Below are 21,338 nucleotides of genomic sequence, written 5' to 3'. Positions count from 1 at the left end.
TTAGAGATGTTATCTGAATAATTAATTCAAGCCTCAAATGAAAAGGAAATTCTAAAATATCCAGATCATTGAGACTACTGAGTTCCTATTAGTCTGGACATAGACGGCTTGTCTTGTAACCAATGGAAATGGCAGTGAGTGCCCTTGAATATATTACCATATCCTTGAGGCCGGAGATGTCTAAGCATCAGCTTACAAGTGAAAAATGTCTTAGTGAGATGATAATCATTGGTTTGCCATCTGATAATTGCTACAGAGAGTCAAGGAGGTAGCACCAATTCAACTGTTTATCTCATGGAATTTAATGTGAACCTATACTACACTGCTGAGCAAAGATTCTGCGAGGCCAGAATCGGTGGGAGAGGCCGTGGGGCTGGTACCTTCCCGGTATCTTTGGTGTATCTTTGGTGCATCTTTGGTGTATCAGAGACAAGCTCAGGAGATGGTCACGGGCATCTAAGCAAAAGAGATGGACTGCATGAAAACCATGCCTTTTCCGTCATCTGTAAAATTGAAAATACTGTCCAAAATCCCACAGCAGACTATAGCTTTTGTCCATGAGTTCAAAGGTTCCAAGTTTAGTCCTGCATAATTGAGAAAAAGACTTAAAAAAAAAAGTTTCCAAACTGCCTCAATTGTTGTCCCTTCTTTTTAGCTCTGAAAAATCAGAAAGGTTAGTTGTGTGGAAAATGTCAGAAGAGACTTTCTGTTAAATATGTTAAAGAATTTCAGCAGTGAGTGTCGTCTGAGACGTTTAAGAGATCATAGTAGCTAACTGTCCCCTTTCTTTTAACGTTCTTCTAGAACCCAGTGAAACTTTGGACTGAGGCGATTCCTCCACACTCCCAGCCCACATCACAGAGTCTTAGTGATCATTTCTCCTTTGCTGTCAGAGCTGAGTATCAAATCCCATTTTTTTGTTTTCAAAATAGAATTGTTCCTTTCTTTTACCATTCCCTTGAATAATTGCTAATTAAGCAATATGCCACTCATCTAGATCACCTGATTTGCTGGTTTTGATTACAGGGATATCTTGATGCTGTTGGACTTTTCCCCGTGGAGCTCTTACTCTGTTAGACAGGTGTCCATTCTCCTGTGGCTCATTTAAAAAGTAAGGCTTTGTCTTTGCCCCTTTGTGATTTCTTTCTTCCATCAATGTTGAGAGCTTGATGGGTTAATTCTCCTCCTTATCCTTTCAATTCCCCCATTCTATCCTAAATCACTACAGATAGGCCTATTCTATACATATATTGCCAGTTCTTCCTTATTTCCTTCCTCTTCCAATAGGAATCTCTTGATGTAAACCACCTCTGCCAGTCCTCCTATCACAGCCTGGTGCTGAGATGGTGCAGCCTGGTGTGGCTAAAGTGTGTGGCAGCCAGAATTGGAACTGAGCAACAGTTAGAGCTAGAAAGAGCACAAGAGTGGGCAGAGTGATGAGAGGGAAGGAACCTGGGAAGGAACATGCTACCTGTGGCCCCATCTGGAATATGAACTGGCTTTGTCTCCTTTCAAGGGTGGAAGAGGGATAGAAGAGGGTGGAAGAAGGGTGGAAGGAGCGAGAGATTCCTTTATATTGCCAATATAGGTATGAAATGTAGGAGAGAGAGATGACTTTATATTGCTAACAGCCATGCCTGCTTTACTCCTCATCACTGCTCTAAGTTGCTCTCATAAATGCTCTGAGACATCTGAATTTATATCAGATATGGCCGTGTTTATCTGGGGCACTTTGATCACAACAGGAAAGTGCTGCTGCTGCTGGTTCAACCCCACTATGTACTGATGATGGGCATTATGGTTCATAATCCCAATGACTGGCACGCTTATCAGAGCTGCAGTCCAACATGGGGCCTTCCTCTGGCTTGATGGGTGATCTGGAAAAGCAGGTATGATGATCTCCCACACTGAGGTGAGAGCTGCACACTGTCCCTGCACCCGCCAAGGAGCCGCCCCTGCTACTTTGGCAGTAACTTCTGCCAAGGTGCCACTTGTTTAGACTTGAGGGACCACTTGATTGGTAAAGCTTCTCCCTGCATGTAGACCTTGGCATTCAGGAGAGCTATACTTGGGCTCCCCAAGACACAGCAGCTCTGTCCACCTTGCTCTCCCCCTCATTGCTGCAGTATGAAGTTTCTAAGGTGAACAAAAGCTCCGTGGCCCCCCACTCTCCAATGGAGAAGGTCTTATTTCTTGGTGTGCCATGGGAGACCCCTTTCACATACTTCCAGCTGCCCCCAACACTGTCTGGCAGACAGCTAAGAGGAGCTCTGCTGAATCTGGAAGCTCGGCATGCTTTTAGTAAAGATACGCTTTTACACGGGAAGTTCCTTCTGCTTAGATTGCATTTCCCTCAGCTCTTGCCCCTTCCTTCCAGGTCCAGCTTCCATGTCCTCCCATCTGGGAGGGTGGTCCCAGCATCTCTCTCCCTCCTAGGGGGGACCATGCCCACCACCCCATCATTGCCCTCACCATTGTGTCATAGTTGACTGCTTAAATGTCTGCCTCCAGCACCAAACTCTCCGAGGCTATGAGCACTGTTTAAGTCCTCTCTGTATCCATACTCAGCATTTAGCACAAGGCCTGGTACACACTAAAGACTCCATCCACATTTCCTGATTGACTGGGCTAAAGGAAGGAAGAAGAGGCTGGATGCAGTGGCTCACACCTGTAATCCCAGCTCTTTGGGAGGTCAAGGCAGGTGGATCACTTGAGGTCGGGAGTTCAAGACCAGCCTGGCCAACATGGTGAAACCCCCATCTCTACTAAAAATACAAATAAATTAGCCAGGCATGGTGGCACATGCCTGTAATCCCAGCTACTCGGGAGACTGAAGCAGGAGTATCTCTTGAATCCGGGAGGCAGAGGTTACAGTGAGCTGAGATCACACCATTGCCTTCCAGCCTAGGCAACAAGAGCAGAAACTCAGTCAAAAAAAAAAAGGAAGCAGGAGAAGAAAACCAAAGACAGGATTTACTTAAAAATAAACCCAAAGATGCTGAGTTGAACCACCCAGGGGATGTAAGAATTTAAAAGAGAGCATCTTTACAGCACCTTGAGCCTCTACGACAAATGATAACATGCTTTTGAGTATTAATTTCAATGAAGATACAAACTCAGCACTGCATCTGAAACTCTCCTAAGTGTATTTCTTAGAACTGTAATCCCTGTCTGGCCCCATCACCTAATAGCAGGCAGATGAGGACACAACCATGAATGAAGGAGGAAAACACACTGGCTTACGCTCTCAACAAGCCTGAGGCTCCCTCCCAAGCCAGGCAGCTCAGGCCATGGATGAGGCAGCTAACTGGCCGCAGGGAGTCTCAAGGTCCACTTGGGGCCCTGCTGCTCCCCTGCTGCGTGGTCAGGGCAGGCAGCTGCCCTTCTCAGGCTTCAGCTTCCCAGTGAATAAGAGGAGGGGCTGGCCCAGAACCCTCCCATGACTGTCACTGTGGGTTCCTGTGTGATTCACAGTGTTGTGGGTTGGGTTTTGGAGACTGGACTGTAGCCAAGCAGGTGGTGGTGCCCTGGTTATGGGAAGAGACACAGTCACCCCACTCAGCACAGCACACGCCCTGCTGGGCTCAGGATGGAGTGAGGCTGAGGTCATCATGGGGGCTCCTCACAAATGCCTGGCACGGGGAGGATGATGTGGCCAGCTCACAGCAGCTCCACCTCCCTTTCTCTCCTGTGTGGTCTGAAGGGCTCCTGGAGCTGGGCACCTTGGGCCCCTGGAGCCGCACTATGGTTCTGGGAGGTGAACACACATCCTTTTCCTCTGCAGGTATCAGTAGGTAAAGAGGAAACTTTTACACTTTCAATCAGGCTAGTGCCGTCCTGAGGAAGAAACAGTATTTCCTAACATTGAGAAGGGAAAAATGGGTCTCTTTCTCACATCTGTAAGTTCCCATTCATTCTGTCTCTGTGTCTTACACACACACCGCACACACACACACATGCACGCACACACACACACGCGCACACACACACACACACACAGGAATACCAGTTCTTACCTTTCCTTTCTGTGTAAACCAGAGGAGGTGCTAAATATTATGAACAGGAATTTGCCCCAGCTAACCCGACGAGGCCCTCCTGCCTGCCACCTTCCTCCCTCTCCCACGCCCACAGCCTCCTGCCCATTCCTCTTCCCATACAAACCGCCCAGATTTCAGCAACTTCGCTGCTGAACACCTCCAAACATAAACCACCCAAATAACCCAGAGCTGCACCAAGTAATTCTAGACTTGAGCAAAGCAGTGAAAGGTCCATTCACGCCCCTCCTGGAGCCTGGCCTCCAGCTGGTTTCTCTTACATGTGAGTGAGAATGGTGTGCGAGCAACAAGGAGCAAAGACCACCCCACCCCCCGCCCCCCACACCAGCCATCAAAGGGCTGCAGAGTCAAAAGTGGGAGGGGATGTTCAACCTTACACTTATTGGTGGATTTTTTTTTGAGCGATAAGGCATTATGTGTTCCTAAAATAATGTGTCTGACTGTCATTTTAACAAGTTTCTTGTATTTTAAATCATGACTTCCTGTGTGGATATTATCTGGCTTGGCTTGATTTGCCTATTAAAATTTTCTCCCCCTAATGTTCCCTTTCAGCCAGGAATGAGTGGGATTTTATTTCTTTTTCAAAGAAAAGAAGCCCATACAATTTAGTTTATGTAATTCTGTGATATTCTTCCACACAATGGCCAGCACAAAAGAAACCTTTTTTAGCACATGGCTTTGAGGCTGAAAACACAAATTGAGGCACAGGCTTCAGGAACAGGTGTCTGGGAGCTGAAGAGTTAGACAGAGATTGTGGTTTAGCAGCCACCTCCCACTCTCCTCCCTAACACCTGAGAGTGGGTCAAGGCCACCTCACAGCCCCTACACCCGCCCCTGTCCCACAATATCCCTCATACACAGCAGTTCCCAAGCAGAGGTACAAATGGGTAAGCAGGACTCAAATCTCAGGATGTCAGAGGGAGAGGGGGACCCAGGGGCAGTATTTAATCTCATCGCAACACTTTCTTCTTATTTGACAGGTGATGAAGGCAATTCCCAGAAAGGCGGAGCCCTTCTTTTTAGCCTAACGAATTGTTTCCCTTAACAGTGGTGACTCAGAGGAAATGCGTGGGCTGCAGTGATTTTTGTGATCTCTTGTGCCTGCCATTGGGTTGGGTAGGAGGTTTCTGCTTTTAGACTGTTAGGACCAGCAGGGCCCAGCAGCAAATAGAGCTCTGGATAAAGCTGCCCTGGCCTTGTCTCCAAACCCTCCAGCCCAGGCCATCCCCACTTCTCCTGTGCTGCCTCAGGGATTCCCGGTGCTTCTGCTGATCCTGCATCCAGACACCTGACCCATCCTAATGCAGTCCAGGAACCAGGAACTCAATTCGAGCAATTCTGGGCACCAAGCCTTGTGCTTAAGGCAAAATAAGTGCTTAGAAGAGTTCCTGAGCTCAAGGAGCTGAGCCCCATGTCCAGGTGCACCCCAGCCCACACGTTACCCACACATGCATTCATTCATTCAACACAATTATTTATTTATTTATTTATTTTTCGATATGGAGTCTTACTCTGTCACCCAGGCTGGAGTGCAGTGGCGCAATCTTAGCTCACTGCAGCCTCCGCCTCCCTGGTTCAAGCAATTCTCCTGATCCAGCCTCCTGGGATAGCTGGGATTACAGACGCGTGCCACCACACATGGCTAATTTTTTCATATTTTTGGTAGAGACGGGGTTTTACCATGTTGGCCAGGCTGGTCTCAAACTCCTGACCTCAGGTGATATGCCCGCCTTGGCCTCCCAAAGTGTTGGGATTACAGGCGTGAGCCACAGCACCCAGCCTCAACAAAGTATTTACTGAGCATCATCTATGTTATTGCCAGGCACTACTTTTGCTGGAAGTGCAGACCTGAAGGAGCTAGGCCGGGCTGCTGTCTTGGTGCCTGCCTTCTAAGTAGAGGGGACTGACAAAAAAAATAAGTTGACAGGTAAGGCAGTTTTAGACAGAACATCTCATTCAGGCTCTGATCGAAATCTCCATTGAGGCCAGAGAGGAAGCTGCGGGACTGAGAACAGTCACTGAGTTCAGAGTGGAAGCTTCGGGGTATAAGCTTCCCCTGGAAGTGACTAAGCCAGGTAGACTTTGGAATGTGGTCAGGAGGCAACACAGCACAGTCGCTCAGTCCCTAATGAACTCTCTTCCTGCGATGACCTTGGCTTTTGTCAAAGCCTTGTACAAGGAATCTGCCACTATAATCGTGATTAAAAGTCTCTTAAGATTTTACTCACCACATTTCATTGTGTTTCCTACAGAAAGTCTAAGATGAAACATTTTGTTAAGAACTTGGAGGAAGAAAAAAGTCCCTGTATTCTGATCATAAGAACTAAGCTTTCCTTTTATCTTCTTGGCTGCCGAGAAGCTCAAAGAAGTATCTGAATCTCAATTACTGCAATTCTGTCCATCCATTTTATAATTTGGAGAGAATGCTTAAGAATGATAAAAGTGCCCTCTTATAATCGCCCATACACAGGCTCAAATCCCCATTTCCTGCCACACGATGGATGACCTCAGAATTTTTATTAACATTCTGAGCTGGGTTTTCTAGCAACCTGAGAATAGTGAAATTTGATAGTGTTTTTGTTGTTGTTGTTGTTGTTGTTTGTTTTTTTTGGGGGGACGGAGTCTCATTCTGTCACAGAGTACAGTGCATGATCTCGGCTCACTGCAACCTCCATCTCCCGGGTTCAAGCGATTCTCCCTGCCTCAGCCTCAGCAGCTGCGATTACAGGCGCCCGTCACCATGCCCAGCTAATTTTTTTTTTTTTTTTTTTTTTTTTTGAGACGGAGTTTCGCTCTTGTTGCCCAGGCTGGAGTTCAATGGCACGATCTCAGCTCACTGCAACCTCTGCCTCCTGGGTTCAAGTGATTCTCCTGCCTCAGCCTCCCAAGTAGCTGGGATTATAGGCATGTGCCACCACGCCTGGCTAATTTTGTATTTTTAGTAGAGACGGGGTTTCTCCATGTTGGTCAAGCTGGTCTCGAACTCCCAATCTCAGATGATCCGCCCACCTTAGCCTCCCAAAGTGCCGGGATTACAGGTGTGAACCACCCCACCCAGCCTAATTTTGTGTATTTGTAGTAGAGACGGGGTTTTGCCATATTGCCCAAGCTGGTCTTGAACTCCTGACCTCAGGTGATCCACCCACCTCAGCCTCCCAAAGTGCTGGGATTACAGGCATTTGCCACCATGCCTGGCCTTGATAGTGTTTTAATGAGCTGTACAAAAGTCCACTGCATAGAGCAAATACTCAGAATTATTTTTGTCTTCCTTCATATTGCTACTTCCTGATTTCTGTCTGTTTTGTATTTTCCTATTTTATTATACATTTCTTGGGTCGTAAATTTTCTCAAATCCTTTGTAGAAAAAGATAAGTTTTGATTTTTTTTTTTTTAAGTTCCATTACCCCCCTGGTGGCATAACAAAGCCGAGTGCAGGATAGCAAAAGCTGCAGGCGTCTTCTTGATCAAAGTAAAATCTGCTCATGGACTAAAAAAGTATTACGTTCTTTCTTCCAACTAAATAATGCCAGTTTCTATAACCTCATCTTATATACTTTAATGAAGCTTCCTTCAAGGGCTGTGTATTTCACTTACAATTTTTGATTCCTTGGCGTAGAGGCAATTTTTAAGAGTCATTTTCTCTATTATAGACATGCCTTTGTCTGCTTTCTTTTCATTTCTGAGATGGCACTCACTCACGGCTTTATATTCCAAGACAGAAACGCTATTAATTACTTAGATAGAAACTGACAGAGCAGAATCTTTTGTCTCCAGGTTCTTAAAAAAGAAATCCATGCATAATAACATGTTCCATCCCTAGAAGTGATGATTTTCTGCTTTTAAGATTCTGTTTTTTTACAGGTTTTGTTTTTGTTAATGTGCTATACTACATGAGAATATCTTAAAACATATTAAACCCACAAGGCTTGTTCCAAGATTAAGAAAAAAAGAAAAACAACAAAGAGCATGTCACTTAATTCAAAACATTTCAACAATCACGATGTTATTTAAGTTGGAAAGCAAAACAAATAAACAAAACATTGGTGGCTCTTCTGCTACAAATAGGAAAAAAAAAAAAAACAGCAGATGGTTTTTACTCCCATAGCAGGGCACTTTGTACAGTGTATTTAAATTGCTCTCAGAGGCTCACTTATCAGACCCACTTTTTCAAGGGTCAACTAAAATCTATGCTTGACATAGCCCGTAACTAGGGCCACATGATTACAACAAATAACTGGAAAATTATGGTGTTATTGAAACTATTGCTGATATTCTTGTGGTCCTCCTATCAGTTTATATTGTCTATCCCCAAAGGGAAAAGAAGACAAAAGATAATTGAGTTATTAGTGGGTTGGAGAAAAGGCTGGGAGAAATTTAGTGATATCCGTTGATTTCCCATACATACAGAGATAGGAAGAGCCACCCTTTGCAGAGAGGAAAGAGAAAGGAGGTCTCCTGTTGGGGAGATCTGCGTTAGAGGTTAGGAAGAATGGCGGAGTTGTAAGACATTGGAATCACTGTCTAGGAAGAGAGTGGCCTTTTATCCAGGGCTATTTAAAAACAGGACAGAGCTTCATCTATCTCCCACAGTTCAGATGTGAAGAGAGAATGATTAAATTGCTTCTTCCAGACTGATGAGTCTATAGTATATGCTAGAAACACTTGTGAATGCCTGGGAGAAACATAGCCACAAAGGAATTGCGTGTTGAGCAATCAGCTCTATCCACCTGCTGTGTTCAAGAAGCAACTGTTGACATTTGCTCAAATGTGCTCACCACAAACCAAAACAAAATAAAATAAAAATGGGGTAACCAGGTGAGGGATGGATGTGCTAACTAACTTGATTGTGGTAATCATTTCACTATATATATATAGTGAAATGTATTATTATATATTGTATATAATATATCATATTATATTATATATTATATATATCATATATTATATATGATATATTATATATTATAGTATTCACTATATATAGTGAAGTGTATTATTATATATTATATATCATATATTATATCATATATAAATATATTGGATAATATAATATATCATATATAAATATATGATATATTATATATAATACAACATATTATATATTTTTATATAATATATATTTATATATAATATATTTATATATTATATATTTTTATATATAATATATTTATATATTATATAATATTATATATAATATATTATATATAATATATTATATATAATATATTATATATAATATATTATATATAATATATTATATTATATATAATATGTTTATATATATTATATATTATATATATTATATATTATATATGATATAATATATCATATAATATATTATATATATATATATAATATATATTATATATTATATATATTATATATATTATATATCATATATTATATATATTTATATATATTTTTATTATATTTATATATATTATATATATTTATATATTTATATATAATATGTTTATATATTATATATTTATATATAATATGTTATATATTATATATTATATGATATATATATATAATATATAATATATCATATATATATATAATATATAATATTATATATAAAATCTTCACATTGTACACCTTAAAAGTCATACAGTTTTATTTGTCAATTATACCTCAATAAAGCTGGGAAATTAAAAATAAAAAGGAGCAACTATTGTGAGTCTTTAATAAAACACCTGTTTAGGACATGATGGAATACAATTTTGAGTTCACCTCCTTCCTACATAACTTTGTGTTCATATCTTTATTTTCTTCTATGTACCATCTACTACTAAATTATCATGCCTTTCTGTAATTTTTTTTTTTTTTTGAGATAGGGTCTCGCTCTTGTTGCCCAGAGTGCAGTGGCACAATCTTGGCTCACTGCAACCTCTGCCTCCCAGGTTCCAGCAATTCTCCTGCCTTAACCTCCCAAGTAGCTGGGATTACAGGCACCTGCCAACACGCCCAGCTAATTTTTGTACTTTTAGTAGAGACGGGGCTTTGCCATGTTGGCCAGGCTGGTCTTGAACTCCTGACCTCAGGTGATCTGCCTGCCTCACCCTCCCAAAGTGCTGGGATTACAGGCCTGAACCACCACTCCTGGCCATTTTATTTATTTTTATAAGCCATCTTACCCGCTTTCTGGAGCAAGAAGGGATATCACTGAATAAAATAATTTCTATAAATTAAAGCTTTGGGGGCTTTTCGTGGCAGGAATTATGACAGGTACAGGGGATATACAGAGGAGAAAACTTCACAGTGTAGGAGTGAATGTGGACAGATCAATTAGCAACAGTACCTAAGAATCCCTGCAGGAGAATGGGATTCCTGTGCATCACGGAGCAGAAAGTGCCACTCTTGGGAATTGGAAGGAGGCAAGGAGCGGTTACAGCAGAGTTGGTGCTGGAGCATAATTCTGATGCAGAAGTGCAGATCCTGCCTGCAAGTAGGAATGGGGAGGATGTGTGCAAAGACAGGGTGGTGGGAGAGGGTGGGGTGCAAGGGATGGCTTTGAGGCTGCCCTGCTTACCCCGGACAAATGTCATCATTCCAATCCAGTAATCGCTGACAAACGTCTTCTTTGACTAATGTTTCCTTCTCTACCTTTGCTCTCACCGTGTGGACAGTGATCACTGGTATAATTTGACAGTTTCAAGAGAGTTCTCTAGTTTCCAGGGGATTTTGGTAAAAATGCAATAGCAGAATTGTTATCTTCAGCAAAAGAGAAACACCCTACAATCCTTTTGAGGCCCTGATGGAAACCACGTACATAAAAATCTTTATCTTAGGCTCTTTATCATTAATGCAAATATATCCTACTCAATCGTAAACCTTACAAATAAAGGATCCTCTCCCCTGAACACCAGTATATAGAGCACCTTTACAAACACACTAGGCTGTTTAAACCTTGGTACTTTGATTTTGTAAGAAAACCTGAAGGTTTCTTGAATTTAATGCAAGTTCATAAGAGTGAGGACTCTGGGGTGACATGAAGGAAGCCTGTTCAGTGACGGAGCCTGGCTGAGTGCCCAGGCCCTATGTCTCAGTGAGGTTTCCTTCCTAAAGCATTACCAGTAGTATCTTAGCAAGTGATTTTTATTTATTGAGCATGTACTATACTAAGAACTTGACTTGCACTGTCTCATTAAATTCTGACAACAGCCCATTTACAGAGGAGGAAACCGAGGTCCAGAAAGATTAAATTGTCCAGGGATAGACCCACAGCTGGGAAGCTGGTAGATGCTGCCTCAGCTTTGATTATAGTCTAACTCATAATTATTTTGAATCTCCGTAATACTATAAGATGGTATTAGCCCACTTAAAGTATGTGGGAACTAAACAAACCTTGTGCTCTTGCAGCAGCCTTTCGGTTTGGGGATTTTACAAAGGTCTCTGGACAGAGCTTCCTGGAGGGCTGTCAGTTTACCGAGATCCTCCCTGAACTGCCCAGAATAGCCATGGTGCCTTGAGATAGGTGGGTGGTTCCTGCTTCCCTGGCCTTCAGTGCTTTGCCAGTCTTCCTGAGAGGAGGGATGGTTTCCAGGCAACACCATGGTCCATCTATTTTCATACTGCTATAGTGACAAGCATTTTGAAAAAATAAGAAATATGGTCCCAGTAGGGTGATGAGATGCTTTTTGGAGTTTGTCTTGTCTGCCTGTCGTAATTCTACAGCAACCACCAGTAGGGCCAAAGGAATTCCAAACAGGAGACACAGATGAGTGAAAGGGCCTGCCTGCCCCATGGCTATAGAGGACCAAGACTCAGAATGCCAACACTGTGCTTTCTCAGACTAATAGACTTTTTACAACATCCTGGTCTTGGAGGATGGAAAAAGTGCAGGCCTAAATTACTGCTAACTAGATTGATGTAACTGAAAAAGTAGACCGTTGCTGTAGTCTGCTCATCATGACTGGTAAACAAAAAGTCAATAATTTGCATTTGATTAGGTGCATAATAAGTTACAGTTCCTGGGATCTAAACTTCATGAGTCAACACTTTTTTAGGCCTTAATCTTTTCTTCTTGAAAATTACATATAGAACAACATGAACTTCAATAACCAGGACCCCCCAAAAATATTCATTTAAACACAATTTTAGTATACTTTGATGAAGTCAGAATCACCCTTGCTTGTTTCAAAAACAAATCCCCTGCCTGAGTTCTATTTGCTGCCTGTCCTTCTGTGTTTTCAAAGTTATCTGTGCCCAAAACGAGTTAGTGCTCTGCATCAGGTTGGCTCATTTTAAGTGCTCAAAGTTGTAAACAATACAAAAATGCATCTTTTTCTCATCAGATACAACGTTTTCTACAATAACGTTGGCTCCAAGGGAGATACAGTCCTCTGAGATTGGATTTTATTGAAAATCATGGCATTCAAAGAGTACTAGGATGTTTGAAATCCTTCATAGAAACTTCATACAGCCGAAGGCATTCTGTAGAGTGAAAGATGTAAATGGAGGAGTGACTGCCTCACCCAGCAGGGACCACCCCTAATTCTGGGCTGTGTGTAGGGACCTGAATGCTGCAGGGATCACTGAGAGGTTAATAATGATAATCATCGTTTGCCTTAAAGAAGGATAAAATCAGATCCAATCTAATTGACGTTGGAGAACTCGAAGGATGGCATTTGGTTGGGGAATAGTCACGCCTTCAGGGTCATTCAGCACATCCCAGTCCTTCTGGTATCAAGTGGGTTAGAGCCGGGAGAAGCAGAGATTCCAACAGGGCATGGAAACGCAGGACACCCTGGTGCACTTGTGTTTTTGTTCTTGCTGTCCCCGTGTGAACCCAGAACTGCAGCCTTTGTCACGAGGAAGATGCTCTGTGCCATGTTTCAGATCTGCCCAGCAGGGCAGCTCACTCACAGCGCGTGTCTCCCAGCACATCTTTCGTTTTCGTGTGATGACAGCGACTGAGTTGCCGGCGTGCCCTAACCCTTTGCTCCCACACTGTCTCTTTGCTCCCACAGAATCTGTACCAGAACAGGTTTTTAGGCCTGGCCGCCATGGCGTCTCCTTCTAGAAACTCCCAGAGCCGACGCCGGTGCAAGGAGCCACTCCGATACAGCTACAACCCAGACCAGTTCCACAACATGGACCTCAGGGGCGGCCCCCATGATGGCGTCACCATTCCCCGCTCCACCAGCGACACTGACCTGGTCACCTCGGACAGCCGCTCCACGCTCACGGTCAGCAGCTCTTACTATTCCATCGGGCACTCTCAGGACTTGGTCATCCACTGGGACATAAAGGAGGAAGTGGACGCTGGGGACTGGATTGGCATGTACCTCATTGGTGAGTAGAATGTGCCAAGTGTATTATTCATAATTCACTTTTACATATGCTGTCACATTTTAATAAACTCTACAATATAATTAAAATATACAAGCAACTGTGTTATATGCCAGATTCTAACACACTGAAGACCACTGTTGCATGACCTTTTTTTTCTGCAAAATGGACAATAAGGCCTCTCTTGCCATCTCTATTCCATGGAAGAAAATCATGAGATATAGCAGAGTTAGGTGTGGTTAAACACAAACGTCATTATCATTTGCAACTATAGAAGCTCTTCTACTTGTGAATAAGTTAATATCAAAGCCTGTTTTTAAATCTATGTGCTTATAAGACAAAGTAACACCATATGCCCAACCAATGTAAGCACATCTACGTGGAGGTAATTTCACTTTAGTTTCCAGCATAATCTTTGCCAGCTCTTCCAACATTCTTACTGCTTTGTATTCAACAGACAAGCTGGGATTATACATACAGGCATACAGGCATGGTGCTGGAGAAAGTTGACTTGCCTTACTTTAAGTGGAGATTTATTCAAAATTTTGAAAGTGCCAAAGTTGAAAGTTTACTAGAAGAAATTGTTCTATGTGAATTTTCTCAAGTCTTTGCAAACAAAACAAATTATGCAAATAAGTTGGATGCTGAGGCAATTATTTTTATGAAAGTTTCACCATTCCCACGGATTGGTTTTGAAAATCTTATAATTATGAAAACCAATTTAAATGAAAAATGTACTTCATCTATTTTATGTGATAGAATCAGCTGTCATGGAAATTGATGTGTTTACCCAAAAGTCGAGTTATAATTGCTGGAAGGCCACAAGAGTCAACAGATTCAACACCAGGTTCATCCGAGGCCAGGCCTTCTGCTTTCAGTGTGTGCTCTGCAACATTTGCACATTCAGACACACAACACCGGATTTAAAATCACAGAAAGTAATGGATTGTTATGAGTAGTTTACAACCTGCACAGTTTTTCTGATAAAATAAAAGGGATCTTATCTGACTAACTAGTTCTCAGGGAAATATTCTTGGGTCTCTTAAAGGTTTTTCCATCAGCTTGGTTAGTATGTTTATAATGCACACATTAATGTAAAGATGGAGATGCATACATTGTTGAAATTTTTACACAAATAGCTGTGACTAGCTGAACTGAATTTCTGAAAGTTAAAATTCAAATTATTTCTGAAAAAAAATTGTTCTTGAATAAAAGTAGATACTATCGATCAAGAACAGAGATTGCAAAATAACAGCCCAAAGAGCATTTTTTTTTTTTTTTTTTTGAGACGGTGTTTCACTCTTATTGCACAGGCTGGAGTTCAATGGCGCGATCTCGGCTCACTGCAACCTCTGCCTCCCGGGTTCAAGTGATTCTCCTGCCTCAGCTTCCCAAGTAGCTGGGATTACAGACATGTGCCACCATGCCTGGCTAGTTTTGTATTTTTAGTAGAGACGGGGTTTCTCCATGTTGGTCAGTCTGGTCTCAAACTCCTGACCTCAGGTGATCCGCCTGCCTTGGCTTCCCATAGTGCTGGGATTAGAGGTGTGAGCCACTGCCCCTGGCCACATATTTTGTTTCATTTACCTTGTTTTGTTTTAAATTTGATTGATTATCCACACTTAAAATGTAGAAGTTTCAAGTTGAAACCCAACTTTCTAGCTTCTTTCACAAAAGCCTCCAATTTGGCAGCCTGAGCCTGTGATACCACATGGTTCTAATCAGCTGGAGTTAAGCATCTGCACCCTCCCTAGACTGGCCTGTGACCTTCTGTGTTGCCACAGTCCCCTCCCACCCATTCTGACCTTCATCGTGAATGTTTTTTGTTTAGCACTTGAGGCAATTAGGTTTAGGCTCCGAATCTAGGGTTTTGGTTTGTTTTTTGGTTTGGTTTGGTTTGGTTTTTTATTGAGATGGAGTCTCAGTATATTGCCCAGGCTCAAACTCCTGGGCTCAAGTGATCCTTCAGCCTCAGCCTCCCAAAATGCTGAGATTACAGGCATGAGCCACCATGCCCAGCCCAGATCTAGTTTTGAGTCAACTCCTTACAAGGGCATCTTCCCGCAGCTGGTGAGTGCTGATGCTATTCCTCAAGTTAGGTACCCGCTGGAAGAGAAGCCTGTTTGGGGAGAAGGTAATGAGCTCAAGATGGAATTACTGAGTGTGGAACACCAGAGGGATGTGCATCTACAGTGAATGAATGAATGGGTCTGAAGCTCAGCCAGGGATCCGAGCTACAATCCGAGGGTTGTAGATTTGGGGTAACAGACACCTTGGGGGTGGATAAGCTCACTCTAGTGTTGTGTACAGAAAGAGAGCACCAGATAGTCACAGTGAGAAGGGGCAGGGGGGAGGCAGATGAGGAACTCAAACAGAAGAGGAGGAGGTGGTGAAGGGGCAGGATATCCAGGAGACTGGAGAGAACAAAAGAAGAGGGTGGTAGAGGAGAGGGTGGGTAGCCATATCAGGTATTACGAAACTCCATGAATGAATAAGATCTGGTGTTAACATGACATTTTGACTGAGACAAAAGTAACCACAACTCATCATCCTAAAACCTTAATTTGACAGTTTGTTATTCTCATTGTAGCTACACATATATAACTGTGAAGTTATGTAATGCAAAATGCCAACACTTTCAACAGCATAGCATTTCAAAAATAACTTCCAAATCCGAAATTGTCTGTGAATCTTAAAAGTCAATAATGTGTAAGTCCTTAGTAGCTTATCTTCCACATTTTCTGTGCTTTGCCAGAGATCAAATCAGAGATCTAGGCTGAGAAATGTAGAGATGGTGATTTCATCTCATCTGTCATTTCATGAATGAAGAGATGTCGAGTCAGTGGCTCCCACAGTCACACAGCTGCCTCCCCTGGCTCAGGACTCATGCTGCCACAGGGGTAGCACAGCATTGTGGTGAAGTGTTGGGTATGGGCCATGGCACATCCGTGTGCCATCAAATGTCCAGCAGAGGCCAGGGTTGTGATGCTTTCAGCATGGTAGGACTTCTAGAGCCCTCAAAGCAAATAGGACTGTTCTGCCATAAGAGGGGGAAGATACCTCGATGTGGAGGGTGAAGTGTGGCTACTGATTTATGGAACCCAACTCTTGAAGAATTAATGTTTTTCCTTTACATCAGGCACCCTATTAGAATCTAGAAGAGCAGAAGCTGTATAAGGCACAAATAGAATTCTTGTGTCCAAAGAAACAATATGAAGGAAAGGCCACAGAAGAGGAGAAAGTGGCACTGATTTTTAGGAGTTCCTCTATCACTTTATGCTTAGAGTTCCTGCTTCTACAAGAGAATGGCACTTCTACATCATTGGCTTAGTAGTAAGAAAGACAAGTAGATTCTCCCGATATCTCCCGTCCTATTATTCTTATTCTTATTATTATTATTATTATTTTTATTATTATTATTATTTTGAGATGGAATCTCGCTCTGTTGCCCAGGCTAGAGTACAATGGCACGATCCCAACTCACTGCAACCTCTGCCTCCTGGGTTCAAGCGATTCTCCTGATTCAGCCTCTCAAGTAGCTGGGATTACAGGCATACACCACCACCCCTGGCTAATTTTTCTATTTTTAGTAGAGATGGGGTTTCACCACATTGGCCAGGCTGATCTCAAACTCCTGACCTCAGGTGATCCACCCACCTTGGCCTCCCAAACTCCTGGGATTACAGGCGTGATCCACCGTGCCTGGCCCTGTCCCATTATTTAGTGAAGTCATGGTCCAACCACAGTGGGAGAATCCTGGGAGATTTTTTCCCAAGATTTGGTTGTCAGAAAGCATGAATTACTCTGAAAAATGGAAGCCACATCTTTTTTCTGATGGGTGTAGGAGACCTGGGTAGTATATTGATTTTCTCTTTTAATCAGTTATGGGCTCACTTGCTCATTCCATTTTTAACAGCAATAGCATGTTTGTTTTCCACTCTTCTATTATAGATTATGGCATAGAAACCGTAGCTACAATTTTTATTTTGAAGACAAATCAAGAGAAAATATATTACTTGTTTCTTAGGTATGTCTGTTTCTGTAAGCTTCATTAGAACTTTCTGATTAAAATTTTAATAATCCACACAGATCCTTTCTCTATTATAAACTGAGGAGCAGGTGGTAGGATTCTACACACCAGAAGAAATGCATACCACTCAGAAAATATAATCTTTTCCTGAGGAACTTATCTCTACATGTTCTGTACAAAATGTACGATGACAAAATCTTGAACAGTACTGATGTGAGCTAGTGCTTCAAGTTATTATTAATGGTTTTACTTAGTAAGTATCATAGGGATTTGCAATGGAGGGCCCTATTTTTGGCCCAGATTCTAAGCAGAAATAGCTGCTTATTAGATGTTGGACACTGATCTAAGACCACTAGCTGTATTAGCTCAAGGAATACTTTCAACAAGATTTTGAGGTAGGTACTTACAGTATTTATCCTCATTTTGTAGTGAATGATAAAATACACTGCCTAAGATCACATAGTAATGGTAGATGTAAGCTTCCTGCCTCAAAGGGGATATAATATTGCTCCCACAAAGCGGCTTCCATCATGACAAGAATGCAGAAAATAACAGCCTCCTGGTAGAGAGCCTAGAGCACCCATTCCACACTGAGGTGGAGAGTGTGGCTTGGCCCACAGCATCCATTCCAGTTCTCCTCTCCCCTCCCCTTTTCTCTCCTCCCCTCCCCTCCCCCTCTCCTCTCCTTTCCCCTTCCCTCCCCTCTCCTCCCCTCCCCTCCTCTCCTCCCCTGCCCTTCTTTCCTCTCCTCTCCCCTCCCATCTCCTCCCCTCTACTCTCTTCTCTCCTCTCATCTCCTGTGCCTTCCCCAAGTGCAGAATCTGGTCCTCTAAATTTACATTTCCCAGACTCCCATGCAACCATGTTCTGGATACAAATTCGATTCATTTAGCTGCACCTGTGCAAGATCCGGAAGGTGAATATGTGAAATGTGGGGAAGCTTACATCTACCATTACTATGCGATCTTAGGCAGTTTATTTAATCATTCACTACAAAATGGGGATAAATACTGTAAGCACCTACCTCAAAATCTTGTTGAAAGGATTCCTTGAGCTAATACAGCTAGTGGTCTTAGACCAGGCTCTTGGGCCTGTGGCTGCTACAAGCACGGCCTTGAGAAATGGAGCTTTTCTGCAGCAGAGTCCCGTGTCTACTCTCTAGCTTCCTGGACACCAACAGGCAGTGGGGGTGGGGGTAGGCAGTGACCTACTCCACTTGCCACTGGCTGGTCACTGTCTTTGCCGGTGGAGAGGCAGCCGCCATGGCCTGGACAGCAGCCTCCTGCTCTCCAGATTGCAGCGACTGTACTGAGTTTTCATATTCAGCAGATGCCAGGGCAGCCCTTGTGAGTGAGGCAAAGGCATCAGCCTCGTTGGAGAGCCAGTTAGGCAGTTACCCTGATTCCAGAGGCCCTGCCTAGAGTCCACTTCTCCAGCCCTGAATTCCCTGCATTAAATCCCTTTATGCATAAAATACGTAGACAGATTTTGGATTTCTGCAGCTGACCCTGTCAATGCATTTTGATTCCTAAGCAAAGACTAGTAACTTTTCTAACTGGTAACAAATGCCTTTGGGGAAGGGTTTGACCTCTCAGCCAGGCAAGAATACAGACTACTCTATTTTTCTTGTGTGATACTTGTGATTAAATGTTATTGTTAGTGTGAGGGAAGGAGATGCTTATCAGGACTAATAGCCAGTCCTTTAAAATATATTGTGTTTAAATGTGTACAGCAAAATATATGTTTTTCTCATTATTGTGTGTGTGTGTGTGTGTGTGTGTTGAATACTTTCAACAAATCTTGTTGAAAGTATTCCTTGAGCTAATACAGCTAGTGGTCTTAGATCAGTGTCCAACATCTAATAAGCAGCTATTTCTGCTTAGAATCTGGGCCAAAAATAGGGCCCTCCATTGCAAATCCCTATGATACTTACTAAGTAAAACCATTAATAATAACTTGAAGCACTAGCTCACATCAGTACTGTTCAAGATTTTGTCATCGTACATTTTGTACAGAACATGTAGAGATAAGTTCCTCAGGAAAAGATTATGTGTGTGTGTGTGTGTGTGTGTGTGTGTGTGTGTGTGTGTGTGTTTGGCCATCCTCATCATCCTTTTCTGATTCTTCCCACCTCCCCTTCGTCCTTTTCTTATTCATGTTCCTGTGGTTCCTTGATAATTAACCCCCTTTTGTACATTCTATATTCTAATGAAATTACTTGTTTTCTTGAATAAATCTCCAAATATATTAGAAACTCCCTGAGAATATAGACTGTGACTTGTTCACCAGTGTATCCCCAGGGTTTAGCACAATGCCTGGAACAGAACAAAGTACCCAATACCCATTGTCTCATGCATGAATGGACATCCTTCTTCCAGGTGTTATCGTCTATAAATCCCTGACCATGACTATTAAAGGGAATATCCCAGTGATCAGAGTGGAGAAATTCGGGGAATTACTATCCCTTGGAGAACTGCTATAATGAGGCAAATTTCTACCTGGGTGTGAAACTTGTTATATCTGTGCTGAAGACCCAGGGAGCTAGGAAAATATTATGCCTTCTTGCAGAAATGAGGCAATTACTGTAAAAGATGTATTATGCAATCTTCTTGGTAACCCAAACAGGGCTGTGAGCACACACTGTGAATAAAAAGACAGGCAAATTTTGCAAACAAGCAATTTTCCAAAGGATACAAACAGTTCTTATTGGTAATGAGTGCTCATTTGCCCAGTCATTTTTTTGCCAGAGAAGGGGCAGCCTAAAATGTGCAATCCACATAGCAGATTACAAGTAGGCTTACCAGTTATCTCATTTAGTGCTCCCCTGTAAGGCTGAAGTTATTACTACTCCCCACTTTGCAGATGAAGAAAGACTATAGAAGTGACACTATTGACAAATGGCACAAAAGGCCTCAAGAGCTGGGCCCTTTGGCTTCAAGCTCAGTGCTTTTTGCACTTCATCTCTCTCTGTTTTCTCAGTCCAGCCAGATGCAGCATGTGAACTGCAGGGTATCAGGAGAGAAAAAGGCAGTCATGAAAAGGGCTCTCTGCAGAGCTGGGGCTCTGGGCCTGCCCTCAGGTGCCCTTGCCCAGGTTGTCCCTCCAGCCCCTACGGTGGATTTGGATTCTCAAAACTTGGTTTTCCCCACAGCCTCAGATCCACCTAGCTCAGATGATTTCTGGTGAAGTGGAAACTACAAGGGCTCCGTAGAAGATCAAGGTAAAAGTCATATCCCTGTCTTAGTCGGCACTGAAAGTGTGGGGTCTGGAACCAAGAAGGTGACAGGCAGCTTGGTATTCTCAGATCTCTCTTCCCCATGAATGCCGCATTTCTCTCCGGGCGCTGGTTTTAAAGAGGACATCGATAGGTTGCAAAGTGATGAGCAGATAATAGCAGGAGGTGAAAGCACACAGTCACCCAGAGCTCCTCCCAGGCCTCGTCTCCTCCCTCAGTGCTCTCCTGACCACCCACCCCCCACCTGCCGGCCTCCTTCCTTGTCACTCTCTATCACAGCACCCTGTTCTTTTCCTTTCTTTTCTTTTCTTTTTTTTTTTTTTCGTGAGACAGAGTCTCACTCTGTAAACAGGCTGGATATGATCTCGGTTCACTGCAACCTCCACCTCCTGGGTTCAAGCGATTCTCCTGCCTCAACCTCCCGAATAGCTGAGATTACTGGTGCCTGCCACCACACCTGGCTAATTTTTGTAATTTTTTTTTTTTTGGTAGAGACGATGTTTCACCATGTTGGCCAGGCTGGTCTTGAACTCCTGACCTCAGGTGATCTTCCCACCTCGGCCTCTCAAACTGCTGGGATTACAGGTGTGAGCCACTGCACCTGGCCTCCTTTCCATCTCTTATCACAAGTTACAATCAAACATTTATTCCTTTGCTTAGTGTTTACAGTCTGTCTTCTCAATTGTTTGTAAGCTTTGGTTCAGAAGAGACCATACTGGTT

The 21,338-nt window shown here is 42.8% G+C and overlaps 1 protein-coding gene across 8 annotated transcripts in view; it reads left to right on the top strand.

Annotated features, from left to right (window-relative positions):
• HECW1 (HECT, C2 and WW domain containing E3 ubiquitin protein ligase 1) overlaps window positions 1–21,338 on the top strand; it is a 464,866-nt gene that overhangs the window by 196,208 nt on the left and 247,320 nt on the right. For all 8 annotated transcript variants that reach the window (XM_003268823.3, XM_012496683.2, XM_030796709.1 and 5 more), the window contains one exon: window positions 13,031–13,355. In XM_003268823.3, coding sequence (XP_003268871.1) covers window positions 13,031–13,355 — 325 coding nt within the window. The remainder of the gene's footprint in view (window positions 1–13,030; window positions 13,356–21,338) is intronic.

The sequence above is a fragment of the Nomascus leucogenys genome, chromosome 17, assembly GCF_006542625.1.
Source record: "Nomascus leucogenys isolate Asia chromosome 17, Asia_NLE_v1, whole genome shotgun sequence".
Classification (NCBI taxonomy): Eukaryota; Metazoa; Chordata; class Mammalia; order Primates; family Hylobatidae; genus Nomascus; species Nomascus leucogenys.
The sequence above is the reverse complement of the archived record's forward strand: the minus strand, read 5'-3'. Positions and strand labels throughout refer to the sequence as shown.